Source organism: Aspergillus piperis, assembly GCF_003184755.1.
Source record: "Aspergillus piperis CBS 112811 unplaced genomic scaffold BO85scaffold_7, whole genome shotgun sequence".
Taxonomy (NCBI): Eukaryota; Fungi; Ascomycota; class Eurotiomycetes; order Eurotiales; family Aspergillaceae; genus Aspergillus; species Aspergillus piperis.
In genome coordinates this window covers 1,498,949-1,517,288 of record NW_020291597.1, presented here as the reverse complement: position 1 = coordinate 1,517,288, position 18,340 = coordinate 1,498,949, and the positions used below count along the sequence as shown (strand labels likewise).

The 18,340-nt window shown below is 52.5% G+C and overlaps 7 protein-coding genes and 2 non-coding genes across 9 annotated transcripts; 4 read left to right on the top strand and 5 right to left on the bottom strand.

The window, feature by feature from the left end:
• The first annotated feature begins 484 nt into the window (after positions 1–484).
• BO85DRAFT_t137 lies at positions 485–575 on the top strand. Its single transcript has one exon. It is a non-coding gene; the product is annotated as a tRNA-Pro (tRNA).
• Positions 576–1,193: 618 nt separating this feature from the next.
• On the top strand, positions 1,194–2,158 carry BO85DRAFT_487507 (pyrroline-5-carboxylate reductase; the record flags this gene model as incomplete). Its single annotated transcript, XM_025663459.1, has 2 exons — positions 1,194–1,254; positions 1,341–2,158. 2 exons carry the CDS (start codon positions 1,194–1,196, stop codon positions 2,156–2,158), a joined length of 879 nt encoding a protein of 292 aa, XP_025516722.1.
• A 723-nt stretch (positions 2,159–2,881) lies between these two features.
• On the top strand, positions 2,882–4,156 carry BO85DRAFT_519616 (putative proline oxidase Put1; the record flags this gene model as incomplete). Its single annotated transcript, XM_025665069.1, has 2 exons — positions 2,882–3,250; positions 3,343–4,156. Coding segments are annotated over 2 exons (1,183 nt in total), but the record flags the coding sequence as incomplete, so codon positions are not given.
• A 259-nt stretch (positions 4,157–4,415) lies between these two features.
• On the bottom strand, positions 4,416–5,497 carry BO85DRAFT_437933 (uncharacterized protein; the record flags this gene model as incomplete). The annotated part of the gene is made up of 2 exons (XM_025658647.1): positions 4,416–4,847; positions 5,282–5,497. 2 exons carry the CDS (start codon positions 5,495–5,497, stop codon positions 4,416–4,418), a joined length of 648 nt encoding a protein of 215 aa, XP_025516720.1.
• treA (alpha,alpha-trehalase treA) lies at positions 5,252–9,497 on the top strand. The gene is made up of 5 exons (XM_025657871.1): positions 5,252–5,374; positions 5,432–5,698; positions 5,750–7,492; positions 7,537–7,827; positions 7,873–9,497. Exons 2-5 carry the CDS (start codon positions 5,687–5,689, stop codon positions 9,043–9,045), a joined length of 3,219 nt encoding a protein of 1,072 aa, XP_025516719.1. The 5' UTR covers positions 5,252–5,374; positions 5,432–5,686; the 3' UTR covers positions 9,046–9,497.
• Positions 9,098–11,967, bottom strand: cat1 (catalase catB). The gene is made up of 6 exons (XM_025660022.1): positions 11,588–11,967; positions 11,313–11,538; positions 10,848–11,263; positions 10,634–10,798; positions 10,372–10,546; positions 9,098–10,304 (listed from the first exon to the last, which is right to left on the bottom strand). The coding sequence occupies exons 1-6, from the start codon at positions 11,861–11,863 to the stop codon at positions 9,379–9,381; spliced, it is 2,184 nt and encodes a 727-aa protein (XP_025516718.1). The 5' UTR covers positions 11,864–11,967; the 3' UTR covers positions 9,098–9,378.
• Positions 11,968–12,979: 1,012 nt separating this feature from the next.
• Positions 12,980–14,647, bottom strand: BO85DRAFT_396077 (quercetin 2,3-dioxygenase). Its single transcript, XM_025656984.1, has 2 exons — positions 13,708–14,647; positions 12,980–13,644 (listed from the first exon to the last, which is right to left on the bottom strand). Exons 1-2 carry the CDS (start codon positions 14,151–14,153, stop codon positions 12,987–12,989), a joined length of 1,104 nt encoding a protein of 367 aa, XP_025516717.1. The 5' UTR covers positions 14,154–14,647; the 3' UTR covers positions 12,980–12,986.
• Positions 14,648–15,435: 788 nt separating this feature from the next.
• BO85DRAFT_t136 lies at positions 15,436–15,525 on the bottom strand. Its single transcript has one exon. It is a non-coding gene; the product is annotated as a tRNA-Ile (tRNA).
• Positions 15,526–16,492: 967 nt separating this feature from the next.
• On the bottom strand, positions 16,493–18,096 carry BO85DRAFT_370366 (MFS transporter; the record flags this gene model as incomplete). The annotated part of the gene is made up of 3 exons (XM_025655958.1): positions 16,493–16,587; positions 16,688–17,729; positions 17,797–18,096. The coding sequence occupies 3 exons, from the start codon at positions 18,094–18,096 to the stop codon at positions 16,493–16,495; spliced, it is 1,437 nt and encodes a 478-aa protein (XP_025516716.1).
• Positions 18,097–18,340: the final 244 nt, after the last annotated feature.

Here is an 18,340-nt window from a genome sequence, read left to right as displayed (position 1 = left end):
TATTTATTCCCCTGCCGTAACTCCGGGTGTCCTTCACCCAGGACGATGTAGGGGGGTGGCTATGTGTACTGTCGGGCAGGGTAGTGAGCTTCATTTATGTGCCCATGTCTGTCTTATGCGATATATTATCGCCGTCTCTTGTTTTGATTAGCACTAGTATGGTACTTACACTTAAGTGAGCATGGTGACAGTGATTACCGTTTCCCACCAAAACGCCCAACACGTGGGTAAATATATATTAGTTACACCACTCTATCCACGGAAATGTATTGCACCAGTGAAAACCCCCTAGACTCAACCAAAAGAAGTAATGAAGCCGGAATAGGAATCATGCAATAGTAACCTCATCTGGATACGAAAACTAAACCAAGGAAATATAGGTTACTCCGTCGAACATGGCGTAAGTCCTTTGCGATCTACTTGGGAATATAGTTACTTTACTGGCCGCTGATAAAACCAAAGTTAGAAACATTTATCATAACAAGCCCGGGTGGTCTAGTGGTATGATTCTCGCTTAGGGATACAAACCCAAGCATATCTGCGAGAGGTCCCGCGTTCGATCCGCGGCTCGGGCCTTGTACTTATCTTTTTTGTTTTTGTTCCGCTCCCGCTTACACACAACTAGTTGTCTCTCCCAAGCAAGGAGACAAGAAGCGCGCGAGAGGAACAGCCATGATCACCAAAGAGTCAGCAAAACAGCTCTTGCAAATCGCCGTGCTGCTGCTGTATTCTGGCTCCTAGGAGACTGAAGTTTTCCTCGTTCCATGCTCATGATCCCGACCCCTCAGCATGAATCTATCTTCAGCTCACACACCCTTCCACCCAAACCCGTTGAGCTCGCACTCTCCTGCTGCATCTTTCCCCACAGACTCCAACTACAATGTAACCCAGCGTGACCTAATCAGCATACGAATCTGACACAAGACGTGAGGGTTCGAACTCAATCCAGTGCGTTGTCAGTCACCGACCCACCATCCCCGCAGTGAACCACAATATCTATCTATCATTCGGGTTCATCCCCCGAGCCCGGCATATCGCGCCGTGCTTTTTCTTCCACCGGCGGAGATACGCTCCGCTGATGGATTGACTCATCCACTAATCTTAATTTTCACATTCCAAAATCGAACATTCATCAACCACACAAGAATCGGGAGTTACACTTACAACCACAATAAACCCCACTGACACCAAAGATGGCTGTACAATCGCTTTCCCCCGAGAGGAGGGAGAAAACCCTCGCTTTTATCGGATGTGGTATGTTTTCATTACCAGCACCAACACTACAATCCAACAACCACCAACACCCCCGAATAGCTACAACCTACTAACGGAGGATAAAGGCAACATGGGCTCCGCCATCCTAAGCGGTCTACTTGACGCAACGCGCACCCAAGCGGGAAAATTCAACCACTTCATCATAAGCACCAAGACCGCCGCATCCGCGGAACGTCTCCGCACCCAATATGCAGAGGATGCGTCCCGCGTGACCATCGCACACGACTCCAATCTCCGCGCGATGCGCGAAGCAGACATCACCTTACTCGCCTGCAAGCCCTTTCTAGCGAAAGGTATTCTCTCCGCTCCGGGTGTTGGGGAAGCGTTGTCCGGAAAGCTAGTGATTAGTATCATGGCGGGGATGACGCCCACTGACATACTTGACTGTCTGGGCGACGGTGACCGCGAAAGCGTGAAGGTTTTAAGGGCGATGCCGAATGTCGCGGCAAGGTTGCGCCAGTCTATGACTATTGTTGAGCTTCCGGAGAGGAAGCCGCTGGAGGAGGAGTTGGTGGAAATAGTGACGTGGGTGTTTGAGGTGATTGGGAAGGTTAAACTTCTAAGTGCGGATCTGTTTGATGTTGGGACGATGTTGGTAGGCGCTGGGATAGGGATTCTGACAGTGCCTTTGGAGGGATTGTTGGATGGGTGTGTGGTGGAGGGGTTGAGGAGGGCGGAGGCGCTGGAAATGGCGGCTCAGACGTTGTCCGGGATGGCGGCGTTGTTGAAGGAGGGGTCGCACCCTGCGGTTTTGAGGGAGAATATTTCCTCCCCGAGGGGGTGTACCATTCAGGGAGTGATGACGGTGGAAAGAGCTGGGGCCAGAGCGACATTTGCAGATGCGGTGATCAACGGCACGAGACATCTGAAGGGGGATCGATAGATGTACTATCCTCGGGGTATGATTCCGAGTAGATTAGATCGAAAGATAGAAAGCGATAGATAGATAGAACACTGATAGAATCCCGTCAATTCCATTGACATATCATCCTTGATAAGAACGCGCAGCACCCATTGGTCCATACCAGATGCCCTCCTTCCATATACTACCAGTTCCATCATCCTGCAGCGGTAACCTTAACCGAATACTACCGGAAACACCCACCGAATGCAATCCATCATCCATCACCACCAACTTACAACATAACCCAATCCATGCAGACACAACCCCCCTCGCGTAGACACAAGCCAATCGGTCAAAAAACCGCCCTGCCGCGATCTACGACCACATACTCTGCGCTGGCATCCCTACCCCTCACTACTACTATCTGACAGAGATATAATGAGGGATAAATAAGTAGACAGGGAGATACCACAAACCCTGAACGTAGAATGAAAGAATATACTTACTACCCAGTCCAACCTCTGAAATGAGAGCGAAAGTATTACTCTGGCCAAAACGGCCTACCACTTCCCCTCTCCTCTACTACCAACTCCTCCACAACCACCCACCAGTCTACCACCATGCCTACAACACCTCAACACCAACACCATCACCAACATCAACTGCAACAACACACCACACCATACCTAAACCCCCCACCACATCCCCCCTATCCGCCCTCCCAACCCGCACCTTCCTCCGCTCCCTCCTCTTCACCTCCGTGATGGCCTCCCCGCTCCTCAAGCCCTGTCTCTCCGTGCTAAAGTACATGGTCGACTCGAACTCCCTCCTCTTCAGCCCAGCCAAGAACCCCATTGTGAATTATCTGCTGCGCAGGACCATCTACGATCATTTCTGCGCGGGGGTTAATGAGGGAGAAGTCCGCAACACGGTGCAGGAGATGAAAGGGCTCGGGTTCAAGGGGGTGATTCTGGGGTATGCGAGGGAGTCGATTGCCAAGGTCGAGGACGTGGTTTCTCTTCAGTCTGCTGAGGAGAAGATGGAGGTGTTGGATCGGGCTGTCGAGGAGTGGAGGGCTGGGACGTTGAGGACGTTGAGGATGTGTGGGAGGGGGGATTATTTGGCTGTTAAGTATGTTCTTTCTCTTTCTCTTTTTTTTGTTCTTGGGTGGGTTTGAGGGGAAGGGGTGGGATGGGTCTGGGCTAATGGTCTTTTTATGTCAGGTTTACTGGTGCTGGTCCTGCCGCCGTGGAGGCACTCTCGCGCGGTGATCGTGTTCCGCCGAAACGGATTCAGGAAGCCATGATGGATATTTGTGATGCTGTTGCGGCGCAGGGATCGCGGGTGTGGATTGATGCTGAGCAGCAGATCTTTCAGTCGGCGATTGATGCCTGGGCGGTCGATTTGATGAGGAAATATAACCGGGTGGAGAGGGCGGATGCGCCGGTGGTTTTGAATACCTATCAGGCGTATTTGAAGTCTTCTACGGCTAGGCTTAATGAGCATTTACGGCTTGCGCAGAAAGAGGGCTGGGCTATGGGTGTTAAGCTGGTTAGGGGAGCGTATATTGCTCATGATCATCGGGACCGGATTCATGATACCAAGGCCGATACGGACAGGAACTATGATCATATTGTGGAGAGTCTGATTACGAGACAGTATCCGCTGGGAGGAGAGCCCGGACAGCCGTTCCCCAAGGTGCGTCTGTTTGTGGCGTCGCATAACGGGGTAAGTGTGCGGAAGGCGTGTGCGCTATATCGGCAGCGGGCGCTGAGTGGGTTGCCTTTGATTCCGGTGGAGGTTGGTCAGTTGCAGGGAATGGCGGATGAAGTGAGTCTGGGGATGGTAGGGGGATCCACGGATGGGGCTGCGCCGGGGGTGTTCAAGTGTTTGGCGTGGGGGTCGACGGAGGAGTGTCTGCATTTCTTGCTGCGGAGGGCCGTTGAGAATCAGTCGGCGATGGAACGGACGAGAGATACGGCGCGGGCGCTGAGGGGAGAGGCGTGGAGGAGATTGGGTGGGGGAGCTGTGATGTAAACACATGCCTTTCGGCTTTCATTTCAATGTGAATATGATTCGATGATTATCGATCTAGAGATAACCGGTTGTATGTATACCTTTCGGCTCGGAACCCGACCTCGGCGGACGTTCCGGAGTCTGGATTCTGTTTAGCATGAGTATTCCTCTCCTCGAAGGAACCATAATTGATCCCTGTTATCGCAGCACTCGGACTTGGGCTCCCGTACCTTAGCGGTATGCATCTGTCCTTATCAACTAGGGATCGATAGACGCTAAGCTAAAGGATCGGCCCCCGTCTGCTTCGTAGGATCTCCATGGCCTCTGCATAATCGGCATCCTCATCCTCCAGCACCGCTTCCTTCTCACATCCCTCGAGTATTTCTAGCACGTAGTCCTGACAGTCCCACTCAAGGGTCTCATTGTCCACGGGCGTAGCGTCGACAACGTCCTTCACGGTCGGGGTATCGGGGCTGCCGATCTGACATACAAAGATTGACTCGATGAAACCCAGGTTATCGGACGGAAGCCCATTGGACACCATCTTTTGGAAGCTGGGATGCTCGCCATCGACTTCGAAGATGAGGTCTTCAGTATCTGAGTGGAGATGGAGGGCCCAGTGCTGAAAGTTGCCGTAGCGGGGGTGGTAGATGGCCACGGCGAGGTATGGGGGTTTCATGACCTGAGGTTGATGACCGGGAGTGAATGTGTACTGTAACTTTGGAGGTATTATGAGTATGTTTGGATCAAGGGATGATATGCCATTTCCTGTTGTTGCGGGGATCATCTCCTACTGTCAGTAAGGAAGATGGAGAGGGGAGGCATAACATGCCTGAGGCAGTGAGGCATCAAGGCACCGCAGTTGTGTGGTTTGCACTGCTTGAGCCTCTTCCTCCCTGATCTCCTCTTTCCTCCTTCTTTCCCCTCTCCTCACTTCACTTCCCCATCATTCCCATCATCATCATCAACATCATCTTCCGTCACTCAATTGCCTCACCGCCATCCCGTGTCCGTTCCTTGGTTACCTCCCTTTTGCCTTTCTTTGTTCACTCGGCCGACCACCTCGCTACCCAATCATGGCCCACCGCAGGGGCTTGTCCGTGGCACTGGGCCCAACGCGGGATCCCCGGACTTCCGGCCTCGCACCATTCCAGGGCCTTCCGTACCCCACAAAATGACCTGGTCGAGTAGGAATGCCTTGCCCTGAGGACCGTGCCAGCAAGTGCTGAAGGTTCTTCGGTTCGGTTCCATCATCTCCCGCGGGGTAATTCCATCACCGCTGACCCAGAACTGAAGTTCCTCAAGAATTTTCTCAAGGGGCAGTGCATTTAATCTCCTGGTGTTCGCCTGTCTCTCGTTCATTTCACCGATCGCCCTTGGCAATACCTGTCTCGGACACGAGGTGGACCGACTACTGCAGGATAAAACTCCGATCGAATCTCGCGTCGCACTCAAATCTTATTTATATCTCCTATCCTTTTCTCCTTCCCTTCCACTTTCTGAGCGGATAAAGCAACCGCATAGCTTCACTGGGCTCCCGGCCTTTGCAAGATGCAAGTTAAGGTGTGTTTCAGAACCCTGACCCATAGAATTTTGGCTAATTCATCGTGGTAGTTCCTGGCAACTTTGTTGCCGCTTTTGCTGCATCTTCCTGCGGCCGTAGAAGGTCTGCAAGGAAAAAATGCGCGTATTTCGGCGTCTTTGAAGAGACACGCCGGTCGCGACGTGCCCCAAACCGCTCTTAACTCCACCAATGTCTATCCGACTAAGTTCTCGGGCGTGACCTGGGATGAGGATCATTGGCTGCTCACCACCACCACGCCTGACCAGGGCCACTACCAGTCGCGTGGGTCTGTTGCCAACGGCTACCTGGGAATTAATGTTGCCAACATTGGCCCCTTCTTCGAGCTTGACGATCCCGTCAATGGCGATGTGATCAATGGCTGGCCCTTGTACTCCCGGCGTCAGAGTTTCGCTACTATCTCCGGTTTCTGGGATAGACAAGCCCACACCAACGGCTCCAATTTCCCCTGGCTTTCGCAGTATGGTGATGACAGTGTAATCAGTGGTGTTCCGCACTGGAGTGGCCTGGTTCTAGACCTGGGTAATGACACGTATCTTGATGCTACTGTGGACAACCGCACGATTTCGAGCTTTGAGTCTACCTATGACTTCAAGTCGGGCGTGCTGTCCTGGTCGTATACCTGGACCCCACAAGGCAACAAAGGCTCTTATGCAATCACTTATCGACTCTTCGCGCACAAATTGTACGTGAATCGAGCCGTGGTGGACATGGAAATCACTCCTTTGACAAACGGCAATGCCACGGTGGTCAACGTACTGGATGGCTATGCAGCTGTCCGCACAGACTTCGTCGCATCTGGTCAAGAGGAGGGTGCGATCTTCTCTGCTGTGCGGCCTTGGGGAGTCAACAACGTCACGGCTTACGTCTATGCGACCTTGGATGGCTCCGACGGTGTCGACTTGTCTTCGCGTAGGATCGTTACCGACAAGCCTTATGTGAGCACAAACAGCTCGTCGGTTGCACAGGCGGTCGATGTCACGTTTACTGCGAACCAGACTGTCCGCATCACCAAGTTTGTGGGTGCCGCCACCACCGACTACTTCCTTCTCACACAGGAGACAGCCAAGGCTGCATGCCTGGCTGGCTTGGCCGATGGCTACGTCAAGTCGCTGCAGTCGCACGTTGGAGAATGGGCCACGATTATGCATGACAACTCTGTCGATCGCTTCACGGATCCAGTGACCGGCAGGCTACCTGAGGACAGCCACATTGTCGACTCGGCCATCATTGCTGTCACGAACACCTACTATCTGTTGCAGAACACCGCCGGAACCAATGCAATTGTGGCTGCTGGTGGAATCCCCGTGAATGTTGACAGTTGCGCGCCCGGTGGGCTTACCTCGGATTCGTACGGTGGCCAGATTTTCTGGGATGCGGATCTATGGATGCAGCCTGGTCTTGTGGCCTCTCACCCTGAGTCGGCTCAGCGGTTCACCAACTACCGTATCGCATTGCACTACCAAGCTCAGGCCAACATCGAAACTGCATTCACTGGCTCGAAGAACCAGACCTCTTTCAGCTCTTCCGCCGCGATTTACCCATGGACTAGCGGGAGATTTGGCAACTGCACCGCAACTGGACCGTGCTGGGACTACCAGTATCATCTGAATGGCGACATCGGCTTGGCGATGATCAATCAATGGGTTGCAAGTGGCGACACGGCATGGTTCAAGAACTACCTGTTCCCGATCTATGATGCAGCAGCCACCCTCTACTCTGAACTGGTGGAGCGGAATGGCTCATCCTGGACATTGACGAACATGACTGATCCGGTAGGTAACATACCTCTTTCACATGATTTAGCTGACCTCCGCAGGACGAGTATGCCAACAGCATCAACGCGGGCGGATTCACGATGCCCTTGATTGCCGAGACATTGCAGAATGCCAACAAGCTCCGCAAGCAGTTCGGTCTGGAGCCGAACGAGACGTGGGACGAAATCGCAGAGGACGTTCTCATTCTCCGCGAGAACGGTGTCACCTTGGAATACACGACGATGAACGGCACTGCTGTCGTTAAGCAGGCTGACATCGTCCTCAACACGTTTCCGTTGACTTATGAGTCGGACAACTACACGGCGACGAATTCGCTTACCGACTTGGACTACGTAAGTTGCAAGGACCCATGTGAGGTTCCAAGCTAACAAATACAGTATGCAAACAAGCAATCCGCAGATGGACCAGCGATGACATATGCCATCTTCGCGATCGTCGCCAGCGATGTCTCTCCGTCCGGCTGCTCTGCCTACACCTACCATCAGTACTCTTACGCCCCATATGCACGTGGTCCGTGGTACCAGCTGTCTGAGCAGATGATCGACGATGCTAGCATCAATGGCGGAACTCACCCCGCGTTCCCATTCATTACCGGCCACGGTGGTGCTAACCAGGTAGCCCTCTACGGGTACCTTGGTCTGCGTCTCCACCCTGATGACACTCTCTACATCGACCCGAATCTTCCGCCGCAGATCCCTCATATCACTTACCGGACCTTCTACTGGCATGGCTGGCCGATCTCTGCGTGGTCCAACTACACGCACACCACAATCCAGCGGGATTCATCTCTTGCACCACTGACAAGCGCCAACCTTCTCTTCTCTAACGTTAGCATCAAGGTTCAAGTCGGCCAGTCCACCGCCTCGGCCGATGAGGCAACTATTTACTACCTTCCTCTTTCCGGAGAGCTGACTGTCCCTAACCGCATGATCGGGTCTATTAACACAACTCCTGGCAACCAAGTCCAGTGTCATCCAGTTTACTCTCCTGATGCTTACGAACCGGGCCAGTTCCCCATCTCTGCTGTGGACGGCGCTACCTCCACCAAGTGGCAGCCCTCGACGTCTAACTTGACTTCTTTGACGGTCACTTTGTCCACCACGACAGACGCAGCTGCGGAGGCAGTTTCTGGCTTCTACTTTGACTGGTCCCAGGCACCTCCCCAGAACCTGACCGTCATCTTCCACGATTCACCCATCGGGAACCCCTCCACTGTTTTCGCTGCCGCTGGCTCGAACTCCACAGGATACCGGGTGGTTACATCGATGTCCAACATTGTGCAGTCGAAGCCGTACAACGCCATTTCTGCGGAGGAGCTGAACGTGGTCTCTGTCCCCACCGCCAACACCACCACGATCACACTGGATGCGCCCGTCCAGAAAGCCCGGTACGCCACGCTCTTGATCGCAGGCAACCAGGCCAATGAGACTGCTGGTGCTACGGTGGCCGAGTGGGTCATTCTGGGACAGAATAGCACTACTAGCTCAGCGGCGCAGGCCAAGCGGCAGATGAGTGCACGGAGCAAGGCCACTCTGGCTCACCTTAGCTGAACAGCTCGCTCACGTCAATTACGAGACGGTCGCACCTGTAACATAAGTATCCTTCCATATCTGGATGAGAAGTACATAATCATTTAATGCTACATAATATGAATTATGATCGATCGATCCTTGCTAGCCACAACCGGCTCACCACTCCAGTCTTCCGACCGGCTAGTGTACCAGCCACGACTAGATAATGTATGTATGCGAGCACGCTAATAGATACAAGAAGACAACCCCACCATAATACCGCTGTCGCGTAACAGCACAGCAGACCATAAACAGATGCCTCTAACCTCAGAGACACCCATCCATCACCACTCATTAGCAAAGAAAGATCGATTACTCCTCATCCAAAGCAAACCGATCCAGGAACCTAAACGTCCTCAACCCCTCCCTAACACTATCCACAAACTCGGCCCCAACCGTCTGCCCCACAACAACACCCTCTCTCTCATCATCAATCCCCGCATTCCGCAACGCACCCTCCCCACTCCCAACCGCCCCCACCGTCTTCCCGAACCGAAACGCATCCACCAGGACCTGCAACGGTCTTCCAGCCGGATACAGGGTACTCACTGCACTAGCTGTAGAATTGCGCTGCGGCGCAGTGACCGATCCCTCCGGAAAGAGCCCCTCCGCGCCAGGCGCCACAACCACCGCATCGAACTGGATCGCGTCCGAGGCCGAATACGTCTGGTCGACTCCATCGGTTAGTCTCTCCGCGACGACTACCACGTCCACTTCATCGTCTTTCAGCTCCGTGACGAGGTCTTGCGCGGCGGTGATCGACGAGGGTGTTTGCACGGAGGCGAGGAAGCCGACTTTGAGGTTGGAGAGTTTCTTGAGCGGCGTGCCAAAGGTGCCTACGTCGGTGGTTTTGTTGTCGTGGTAGTATGTCGGGTCTGGGGAGGGGGCGGGGATGTCGATGGCGCGGGCGACGCGTCGGGCGAGGTCGTTGGAGATGCGGTTGAGTTGGATGATGACGTTCTGCCGGACGGTGGTCGATTTGACGTTGCTGGTTTCGAAGCGGATGGCGTCGATTAGGAATTGTTGTTCCGTGGGGACGAGAGAGTTGTAGAAGAGGCGGGGTTGGGACCACACGTCTTGGAAGGTCGGGGACGTGCTGCGTAGGAGGTGGCCTGAGGTGGTGCGGCCCGGGGAGGTGAAGAAGCCGTTGCCGGTTGTTTGGTTGGCTTGTTTCGGGGAGGCGGAGTTGAGGGTGTTGGGGCTGTAGGCGTTCGGGTTCAAGGGGATGTACATTTGGCCTAGATAAGTAGGTGGGTGGTTAGTGGGAGGTGATGGGGGAGGTAAGGGAGGGAAGAGGGGATTTACCTGCGCCATCGCGGTTGTTGTTGTGGATTGGGATGCGGGGCTGGTTGATGGGCAGCTGTTCGAAGTTGGGGCCGCCGTGGCGGTTCAACTGGGTGTCGAGGTAGGAGAAGAGACGGCCCTGCAGCAGAGGGTCCTCGGTGAAGTCGACTCCGCGGACGATGTGGCCGGGTTGGAACTGGTTGCGGTTAGATTGGTTCGTAGCGTAGGTAAGGTCCATGAAGGTTATGCGGGTGGAGAGACAAGGAAGCAAGGAGCGACATACCATGACCTGCTCGGTCTCCGCAAAGTAGTTGAGCGGGTTGCGGTTGAGGGTCATTTTTCCGAGTTTCGTGATGGGCACGTACTCTTCCGGCACGATCTTGGTGGGATCAAAGAGATCGAACCCGAAGCGCAGCTGGTCTTCTTCGTCCATGATTTGCACGCCGAGCTGTGCGTGTTAGTTTTGAGCTCGCTGCAAGGGAATGTGTCGCACATACCTCCCACTCCGGGAACCGTCCATACTCGATCGATGTCCAGAGATCCTGACGCATAAAGTCCGAGTTCTTGCCCGAGACCTGCTGCGCTTCTTCCCAGACCATGCTGGCCTTGCCCTGCAGCGACTTCCAATGGAACTTGACCAGCTTGGACGCGCCGCTGTCCGTCACGAGCCGGTATGTGTGCACGCCGAAGCCGTCCACATGCCGGAAGGAGCGCGGAATACCATGTCCAGCCATCGCCCAGAAAAGAGTATGCAGAGCGCTGGGCTGCTGGCTGAAGAAGTCCCAGGCCGAGTCGTGGGCTGTAGCAGCTTGGGGAATCTCGCTGTCACCTCTGGGCTTGACAGCGTGGATCAGATCGGGGAATTGAATGGCATCCTGAATGAAGAACACGGGGATGTTGTTTCCCACGAGATCTGACGGGTTAGTGGTTGGTTAAGAGTAGAGAAGACATGGGCGACTTACCGAAGTTACCCTCATCGGTGTAGAAGCGAGCTGCAAAACCGTGCACATCGCGAGCAAGATCGGTACTGCCACGACTACCAGCGACAGTGGAGAAGCGCACAAACATGGGAGTTTCCTTGCCCTTTTCGGAGAGAAAAGAGGCCGCGGTGAGGTTGGAGAAATCGCCGTAGGAGACGAAAACACCGTGGGCACCGGCACCACGGGCATGCACGGCGCGTTCGGGAACCTACATTCTTAGTGGTGCAATTGCGTTGTAGACGAACAATAGAACTTACTCGTTCATGATCGAAGCGCTGGATCTTCTGGCGGAAGATAAAGTCCTCCAGCAAAGTGGGACCGCGTTCACCAGCGCTCAAACTGTTCTGGTCCTCAATGGGGCCGCCCACGTCGGAAGTGAGGTAGGTGTCATTGTCATTGAGGTAGTACTGAGAGAGGAATTCCTCAGTGGATTCTGAGGCATCTGAGGAATCGCGAGCAGAGAGGTCACGACTCACGTAAGGGCAGGCGGCATTGGCGAGGCCAATGAGGCCGACGAGACCGATGGGACGCATGGTCGCGTGGAAGGGAAGGGGAAGATTGGACTAGGTCCAGGGAAGATGAGGCAATTGGAGAAGTGAAAGGTGAAGGAAGGGGAGGGGAAGGGGAGAGAAGAGAGGGGGAGACTGAGGGAGTTATATAGAGTGAATGGGATTGGCATTGGCATTGCATTGGCATTGGCAGTAAGTAGCTACTAACTGAGTAGATACTAGTAATACTAGTACGAATGTAGGAGCCGTCTGTTCCCAGCATGTTTTGTTAGATACCAGTCGGGTGTGTACCTTACTTGGGATGATATCTTTCGGTAAGGAATCCTGGGATGCGTATTAAGATGCAGACACACGGCCAATGGCGCGTTGCTCATTGGCCGGGGGGTCCATGCCCCGGCCGAGACCCAGGCTTGGCGATGAGGAGGAGGTCGAAGCTGACTGGCGGGAGGGCTTGGTAATCGGGAGGTCTGGATGGAAAGGGACTGGCTTGGCAGGCGATGACGTTGAATTCCACTCGTGTCGTGCCATAAAATACAGTATTATCACGATAATAATAATAAAATGACAAAATAGCAGTGATGTTGCACAAAACCTAAAAAATGGGAAGCGTCGGGATTGTCAATTAGTTTCCCCACTCATGTAACAATAACAATGATAACAACAACAACAACACACAGCTAATTGGTCTTCCCCTTGCAGGGTGAGAACTTCAATTCAGCTGTAGCCCAAATACTTATTGTACTACCTCAGGCATAAACTTACTAACAACCAGGAACAGGCTTTATGCACGAGGGTGATAATTCCACCATGTACATTGGCCAGGACATGTTCATGTTCATGTTCCATCTGCAGGACCCTAATCAGCTATTAATAACTAACCCGACGGTTCCTTACAGCAACCCCCTCCCCCAGTTACACTACCACTACTAGTACTACAACTAGTATATGATCAGACCATCCAGCCAAGCCCACCCCCGCAGCCGGGGATTCTTGGTCCTGCAACGTGCTGAATTTCCATCACACCGACGCGTCGCCGCCCAGAGTCACAACCTACTAGTAAGAAAGAACATCACAAAATTCTATTTCTGTACAATAGCTAGTCTACACATCCCCCATCATCTATCATACTAGTATAGTATACTAGTATCTAAAAATACTTTGGCCAAACCGGATCCTCCCACGTCCTTCCCCCCTTTATCAACTGACTATCCACTCCATCCGCTCCCGAAGAAACATACAACACCTTGGCCTGTGCCCCCTCATTCCAATACTTATACGTCACTCCCTTAGGCACAAACACCACATCTCCCATCTCCACTCTGGCAGTCTCATACTCCCAAATCTGCACCTGCACGCTACCCTCCAGCACCTCCAACGCCGCCGGGCCCGCCGTCCACGTCGGCGCCGTCGCGTTGCTCGGCTGCCGACTCATGATGATCGTGCTCAGGGTATAGTTTGTATCCTGGGCCTGCGTGGCCGTGACCAATGGCTGCACGATCTGGTACGCCCCGTACTGCGAGTTGAGGTACTTGGGGCCGTAGTTGTTGGCGATGAAGTAGGGCTTGCCGGCGGCGCCGAGGGTATCGGATTCGGTGTGCCAGCCGGAGTCGGAGGGAGCGGTGCCGTTGACGAAGTCCCGGCGGGGAGTGAAGTCGAGTTGGGCGTAGACGTCGTATTGTTGCAGGCCGGAGATGGTGCTGCTGTCGGGGCCGGTGGCGGAGGAGGAAGAAGAGTTGCTGGAGCCAGGTACGTAGGGGGTTTCGGTGCCGGAGGTGTAGTTGGTGCCGAGGGCGTAGAAAAGGTCCCTATTATTTCAAGATTTGATTAATATGCTGATATGTGAGTAAATAGACGGGGTATTGGCTTACTCGAATCCACCAGGAACAATCACTCCCACCATCTCAGTGTCCGGGTCGAGGATCTGGAACGTGTGTGTTGTGTTCCGAGGTACAGAGCCATAGTCTCCCTGGGTGAGGAGACGGGCCTCCTGTTCTCCATCGCCCTTTTGGGCCCAGAGCTGAAAGCGACCCTTGAAGTTGAAGAAGTTCTCATAGTGTGTGCGGTGGATGTGAGGGAGGACACCGAGGGAGCCGCTCGAGGGCGCATTGGTGCTCATCAGCGTGAAGGCATAATCGGAGGAGGGGCCGGTGACGGTGAACCGGTACAGTTGGGAGCCGATCGTTACGGCATGTGAGTTCTCATAGTGAGGGAGGATATAGGGGCGAGGAGACGAGGGGGCTTCGGAGACGTAGAGGTCCTCGACGGATAGGGCTGAGGCGAGGGCCAAAAGAGAGGAGAGAACGAGAGAACGCATGGCGATGGAGTCTTCAGATCCAGATTCCGATCAGATCTTGCTAATTCTTTCGATAGACATTCTCTGCAGCTACGATTCTACAAACTTATACCCTTCGCGTGGACAATGAAGCCCGATACTCACCCCGGAAATCCCGAGATTCTGCAACATGGCCCTTCTGGTACGCGAAATGAGCTGCAGACCTCGTCGCAGGTCCCGATTTGCTGGAATTGCAGATACATCAGCGACCAGACAAGACAGTAGGGCAGATGAACCTCGGTGCCTGTACGTATCCGGTCATGAGTCTCCGGAATGACGAAACGCCGTGTGTGTCGGAAATTCCGAGAGTAGGATAGCGATCAACAGGTCCACTGCAGGAACTATCCAGGCCAAGGGACGCCATTCTTGGCGGGAGCAGAGTGACTCGTCCTGCCTTGGATTCTTCATTCCGCCGGCTGCAGAATATCTGCAGCCACCTATACGTACCTTAAATCCCCATGTACTCTAAAAGTATCATTTACAGGAACATCAAATGTCTACTTACTCTGCACCTCTCACACAGAAATCACCCAGCAACACTGAAGAAACCAAATGCCCCCGATGTCGATCACCGTCGATCATTCAAGGTCCGAGAGCTCCGATAAACGGCGGGTCGTCAACTCGGCATTTGTCTTTGCGGAAAAACCACACAGGCAGCGGGGAAATGCCGCATACAGAGTAGTTTACCCAATGTCAACCGGACTTACACAGTAGTCTGTAGATAATAGCCACACACTAACCCACTCTAGTAAGTCTGGACATCGCTTGTAAGTCCACGACAGACGGATCCAGGAACACTGACGGTCAATCAAGCACGTAAATAGCCTAGGATTGTCCGTGAAGATTGACTAAGCGGAAACAATCGGAAAATAACCAACTCTTCAGACTCCGGAGGGGGACTTGTGGCAGTACACTTGGGTCAGTTATGAGGATCTGCTTACACCAAGTCTTGGTGCAGACATTGGCCGGGTAAATAGTCTACTCTGTATCAGTGTCTGCATTTGTGCTCCGTGGTGTTGGGGGGGAAGAGTGCCAAGGATAGTTTGACGTGAAACGGCCGCCAGTTTCACTGACATTCTCTCGGTAGTGGATAACCCGAGATACATTTTCAGTTGAGCTCATTACGACATATCTACCACTGCAACAAATTATGAGCATGTAAAAAGTAAAAGGAAAATTAAAAGGAAATGAAGGTGTGTGTTGTTGTAGTGTGGTGCGGGTAAAAGTGAAAACCCCCCAAAAAAAAAGCGGGAGAAAAAAGAATTGTCCCTGGGCGGGGTCGAACCGCCGATCTCAGTGATTCCTGTATGATGAAACCATAAGCACTATGCCTTAACCACTTGGCCACAGGGACAACTGTTTTATGTGGGGAATTTCTTAATATGGCTTATACCCTACTTCTGGCATATCCGATATCCGGGGATGAGACTGTTTTTTCTGTTCATGGTTCCTTGGGATGATTGTGGGGGGGAAGCTTTAAGTTTGGTACGACGTGACTTTTTCCTACGTAGAGTGGCGTGTCTTTCCATTGGTTTAGTTTGGTGTAGCGTAGCTGTAATTGAGGGGTTTGGGTTGTGGGGTGTATGTATAGATTGTGGATTTGACTGACATGCGACCGTAATACATATTCGCATACTAACTTAGCGAGGTACTAGGCTACCTATCTATTCTTCAGTTCTAGGATATAGGGACCTGTGACAACGACGCCGAAAATGGCTCCCCTCTGCATCCTAACCTAGGCACCCCCCTCCTTCTCGTCCAGCCTGGTCGAGCGGCTATAAGATGCTTCGTCTGCCCTCTCCCTCGATCGACCTCGACACGCTTGACTCGCAAGTCTCCTATCAAAGTATCCAAGCCTTGGCTTTTGTCTCCCAATTCTCTTCTTATGGCGCCTGTGTCCGTACCTCCAGGTCAAGGCGATGAGTACTGCTGTATATAGACACCGTCGTCGATGCCATTGTTAATACACTCGATAGTGGACTAAGTCAGACTATCTTTCTCCCTGGTATAATTAGGTTCTTCGCGGGCTTGGTAAGTTATCACCCCTTTTTGAAGGACTATTATGATTCGAGGCGGCGCCAAATCACTAAAAAGTGGATTTCAAAAGGGCGCCAGGAGATGGACCCGACGACGGAAGAGTTAAATAGAGACTAAAGGACGGGCTGGTAGCCTCTTCTTACACGTTCATTTTGCTAATCAATGTCCCTTCAATATTATTTTCGACGATGGAAAAAGAAAATGGCAAATATGATTAACTATATAAAACGGTTCTCTCATCCAACTTGCACATAGTTCAAGTCTTCTCTTGTCGTTGCGTGTAATTATTCCCGTGGACTGGTAACCTGGACGATCATGGTTGGGATAATTCCACCTAAAACGACAATCCCACTCATGAGCCCGGCCGTACCAGTGAAACCTAGAGCACGAAACATGTATGGGAAATAGAAAGGGCCGACCTAGATGTTCCTGTTAGCGGGGGTAAATAGGCACCGAGAGTAGAGGAGGACGAACAAAACCATAAAGTAGCCTGATAACGTTGAACAACACTCCAATTGAGGCCGAGCCACTGGGCGAAGTATCGATGGCATACGCAGTGAGAATGGTAGATTGAATCTGATTGCCAAAGCTGGCAATGGCAATTCCCACACAGGGGGTCACATTCCAAGATGTCGCCCGCTCAAGTTGAAACCCCCAAACGAGCTGACCAGCAATGATAGTGAGGAAGCCAGGATAAGTCAACCAGAGGCGGTCGGCGGGACAGACTCGGCCTTTGCGCTTTCGATAAACCTTCATAAAGTAGTCGGACATTGGACCGCCGATCTGCTCTCCAATTACGCATCCAATGATGATGGGGATGAACTGGAGACCGGTTTGTTGAGCATCGAGATGAAATTTCTCCCCAAACGTGAGGGGCATCTCGACCACGAAGACGATATTTGCATAACAGAAGGTGATAGCAGTCGCTAGAGCTGCTACCAAGATCCGAGGGTTCTTGGCTAGGCGGAATGGAGACACAAAATCCGATATTCTGATGGGACGCGCATCAAGTCGTTTGGGCAGCAGCAGCAACCACTTACTACTATCCGCGAACTTTCGGAAGATCGAGACATTTTCTTCTTCGGCAGCATCATTCTCAGGTTCCATAACACGAAGCAGCGTCTCCCCGCCAAGGCAGATATAAGCGACCGCCTGCAAGAAATTGATGATGGCATATATCCAAAATATGAATTCCACTTGAATGTGCTGCACCACGAATCCCATGATAAAGGGACCAGCCGGGGTACCGAGGATGGTCATCAAAACCCACCATCCCACCTTCCGGGCATATTCATCCGGAGTAGATAGTTCAGCCACCACTCCACTTCCAATTCCAATCGGTGGAGATATGAAAGCTGCAGTCAAAACACGAGTGATCATCTGGCTAGCGTAACTTTTGCACCGGGCGCCTCCGATATTGCACACCATACTCAAAAGGACCGAGAATATCAGGATATAGTGGCGGCCATATCTTTCTGTGATGACAATCCAGAAAATTGGTGCTATTCCAAGTAGTACGATCTAAAGACGGTAGTCTTATCAACAAACCTGGTCCCACTCTGGGAATTTTACGGAACAAGATACTTACTTGAATGGACACCAGGTAGCTTGCGTCAGCTAGGGACACGCCATAAGATTTTGCCATTGAAGAAGTTGCTGGCACGACTCCTGCTGCCATGAACACAGAGATCATGGAGTGGAATGAGACCATTAGAATCATAGCATTCTTCTTCCATTGTGGCCAGTCGACAGCCTGGCGAGAAGTACTAGGTTCCATCGACGACGAAGGGACTGCTCCTTCCAATTGGTAGGGAGGACCCGATTCACTTGACTCCAGATGCTGGAATCCATTCTTTGGCTGAAGGTCGCCAGAGCCCGTGTCGCTCATGGTTGCGGGGAAGGATTGAAATTAGTCAAATAGAGATTTCTATTATTTTTGGATTGAAGCTTAGAGAGCTTGCTCCTGATAGTTTTGCTGTTGGAAAAACCCAGCCAGCCCACCTCCTTTTCTATCTATCCATATCTCACATACTTTACTATCTATACTAGGGTTTCCTAACGCGTCCTAATCTAGTTCAATGCGGGGTAAGAGTGTCATTCCCCACAGCAATCAGCCAGTTCACAGTTTCGGT